General features: G+C 34.5%; 1 protein-coding gene across 1 annotated transcript; it reads right to left on the reverse strand.

The window, feature by feature from the left end:
• Positions 1-480: 480 nt before the first annotated feature.
• Positions 481-2456, reverse strand: LOC127126018 (rho GDP-dissociation inhibitor 1). Its single transcript, XM_051054880.1, has 5 exons — positions 2088-2456; positions 1934-1997; positions 1607-1828; positions 827-951; positions 481-739 (listed from the first exon to the last, which is right to left on the reverse strand). The coding sequence occupies exons 1-5, from the start codon at positions 2280-2282 to the stop codon at positions 671-673; spliced, it is 675 nt and encodes a 224-aa protein (XP_050910837.1). The 5' UTR covers positions 2283-2456; the 3' UTR covers positions 481-670.
• Between the last annotated feature and the right edge of the window lie 477 nt (positions 2457-2933).

Consider the following 2933-nt stretch of genomic DNA (forward strand, 5'->3'; position numbering starts at 1 on the left):
ACGTCAACTTAAAATGGAGAAAATGTTGCATTTATAAGAGAAATGACTTATATTCCTAATGCCTTATGGTTTTTGGTGGATATGCGATGTCAATGTCTCCTAAAAACATGAACCTTTGGCTCATTGATACTTTCGACACTTCTCGGACTCCCCAACAAGTGGTATCAAAGCCTAGTTAGGTTCGATGGGGGAGCAGAAGTGGATCCTAGTATGGATCAAGGCTAATGATGTGAGTGACTCACTTGTGGGAGAGATTCTTAGGTTTCAAATGTGGTAAAGTCCCACATCGACTAAAAACGAAGAAAATGTTAGGTTTGTAAGAGAAAAGACACAAACCCCTAATTCCTTAAAGTTTTGGGTGGATATATGATGTCAATGTCTCTTCTTAAAAACATGAATGATAAACCCATTGACACTTCTGGTGCTCACGGACTCCCCCATCATCCTTAAATGTTGAAACTATAGTAAAACAAACGGGCCTTAAAAGTGTGCAAATGTTCAATATAATCATTTTCTAGTTCTTACAATAAGCCATCACACAATGGAACTCTCTTTTGTGTATTAATAAACAAAGTAACATGATCCATAAATATGTTCAAAATAGAATCAAGAACTTCACTCAGAAAGATACAATCATGCATAACAAAACAATGGGTCAGATAACCGGGGCCTAGCCGCTTTTTTTAATCTCGAACAAATATTTGAGTTCCATATGACACCTTTTGTCGTCATCTTCAAACTGTAAAACATCAACCAAAGAGTAACATTATATACTGAAGTCATGAACAACACATCCGATTGGAAATGCGTCTTTACATTCTCATACCTTAAGTTTTGCTGAGTAAACACCTCTTGCAAGTGCACCGGAGGGAGTGGTGTCTTCTTTCAACGCATATACATATGGCTCCTTTTGGGGAGCAAAAGTACCCAACATTCCTTTGCTCTCATCAACTGAAAAAACTCGACAGTACAATCGAATTATAAGTTTAATACATACAAATACATAAACTCGCATACTCTTTGTAGTTATGTATTATCTCTAGTGTTTGCAATCATGTGTCTGTTGTAATCATATTCTGCCTAAAATAAAAGTCAGTTTCTGCCATTAATTTGTATGTTGGTACAGGTTTCTATCACTTCACTGTCAATGTCATGCGCAACTAACGTTCTTGTTTAGCAGCACAAATTTGTATTCAAGAAAACAAGCTATTTTTTCAGAACTAGTAAGCATTAAACACAGTTTAAGCCTTTATTTTCTTCGGTATGAGAGGAATCCTTGCCGGACACTATTTACTATCCTATGGCATCAATAATACCTAAAAATTCTTACAACAAGCAAACGATAAAGGACCTTAATGATCAACAAAAACGCAACCTTCAAACCAAACCAAACTTCAATGACACCACATGAAAAGACCAAATAATCGGTACTACGATAAACTGCTTCAAAAACATTACAAAAAAAACACAACTTTACTGAACAGAAGGCTAATTCTGATCAACTTTTAAACCCTAATATCAACTTCTAGGATAGTAATACTTCAGTTTTCATAATAACTATAAGTCAATCACAAGAAATCAGTCGATACAAGCACTAAAGGTGTACCTTGAAACCCTCCTTTCCAGACAGTGTTGGAGTAAGTCAAGCCAGAAACAAGGTTGTGCATAACACTAAATTGTAGCTTAAGCTGATAGCGAGAGCCCTCCCTTAGCGTGAACAGCGTGCGACCGTTCTGATTTTCTTCCACCGGTAAAGGAGTAACAATTTCACCAAAATCCTCAGAGAGAATTCCAATAGAGTGAAATTTCACTTCAGGGTCCAATTGACCTATATATCAAAGGAAGAAAAAAAAAACTTAAACAAAACCTAGCAAAAATTGTTATTACACTACACAACACAACACAAACAAGGATCATTCATAAACAAACAAACCATCTAAATCACTTTCCAAGCAACCCAGCAGCTTCTCCTTCCACCTCCTTAAGCTTTCATCCTCCTACAAAGCACAATTAACCTCAGATTCATAAAAATTAGTAACTATTTTAATACATTAAAAAAATGAAAGAGAAATTGCAGAATCAAGAACCTTGTCCTTTTCGATCTGTTCCTTGAGAGAAAGAAGAGGACCGGGAACAAAGGAACCGTTTTTAATATGATCAATGAGTTCTTCTTCGTCTTCTTCGTCTTCACTAGCATTATGAGAGGGTTTTTCAGTGATTTGTTGTTTGGTTTTGTCGATGAGAGAAGATGGACCTGCTTGTTCTTGTTGTTCGCTCTCCATCGCTTGTGTGTATGGGTTTGGGAGGGTTTTGGAACAGTATGAAAAAAGAGAGACACACAGTAGTGTAGTGTATTGTTGTGTTTGTGTAGTACTAAATTCAAATTCACATTTTACTTTTGTTTTGTCTTTGAGGTTTTGGTTGGGACTGTCGTTTGACTGGGACCCTTTCGGTGCTTTGTCTTTTTCCTACACCTATTACAGAATACTTTTACTTTAAAACTAATTACAGTTTGCAATCTCTTTTATTTCAAATTTAGATAATTTAAATTTTTTCTCACACTTTTCCATTTGAAATTCATAAAGTCTTTCATTTTCAAATGACATTTTATATTTATAAAATGTGACAAATTATCATTATATAAAATTTTGTGAATTTTAGATAAAAACTATAAATTAAAGAAAAAGATACCTCATCTATTTTTAGAGGAAAAAAAAAAGACATCACGATTATAGGATTTCAGTGACCCAAAATATTATATAATAGGATAATTGTCGGATAAGAAAAGTGTTTGTGTTCTATTTGTTCTGTAATTTAACTGTCTAACTTAAATCACTCGTCTTGATTGGGTGTTCCCTCTAAGAAAAACTTAGTATGTTTATGAGATCTCATGATCTTTTTTTATAGATCGTTTTATTCTTTGTGTATGATGA

This window comes from Lathyrus oleraceus, chromosome 3 (genome assembly GCF_024323335.1).
Source record: "Lathyrus oleraceus cultivar Zhongwan6 chromosome 3, CAAS_Psat_ZW6_1.0, whole genome shotgun sequence".
NCBI classification, from domain to species: Eukaryota; Viridiplantae; Streptophyta; class Magnoliopsida; order Fabales; family Fabaceae; genus Lathyrus; species Lathyrus oleraceus.

Coding starts and splice junctions, on each gene's coding strand:
- LOC127126018 (XM_051054880.1), bottom strand. CDS start 2,282: ATGGAGAGCGAACAACAAGAACAAGCAGGTCCATCTTCTCTCATCGAC. Junction 952..1,606: donor CTGGAAAGGAGGGTTTCAAG/GTACACCTTTAG, acceptor GAGTTTTTTCAG/TTGATGAGAGCAAAGGAATG. Junction 740..826: donor TTTACTCAGCAAAACTTAAG/GTATGAGAATGT, acceptor GATGTTTTACAG/TTTGAAGATGACGACAAAAG.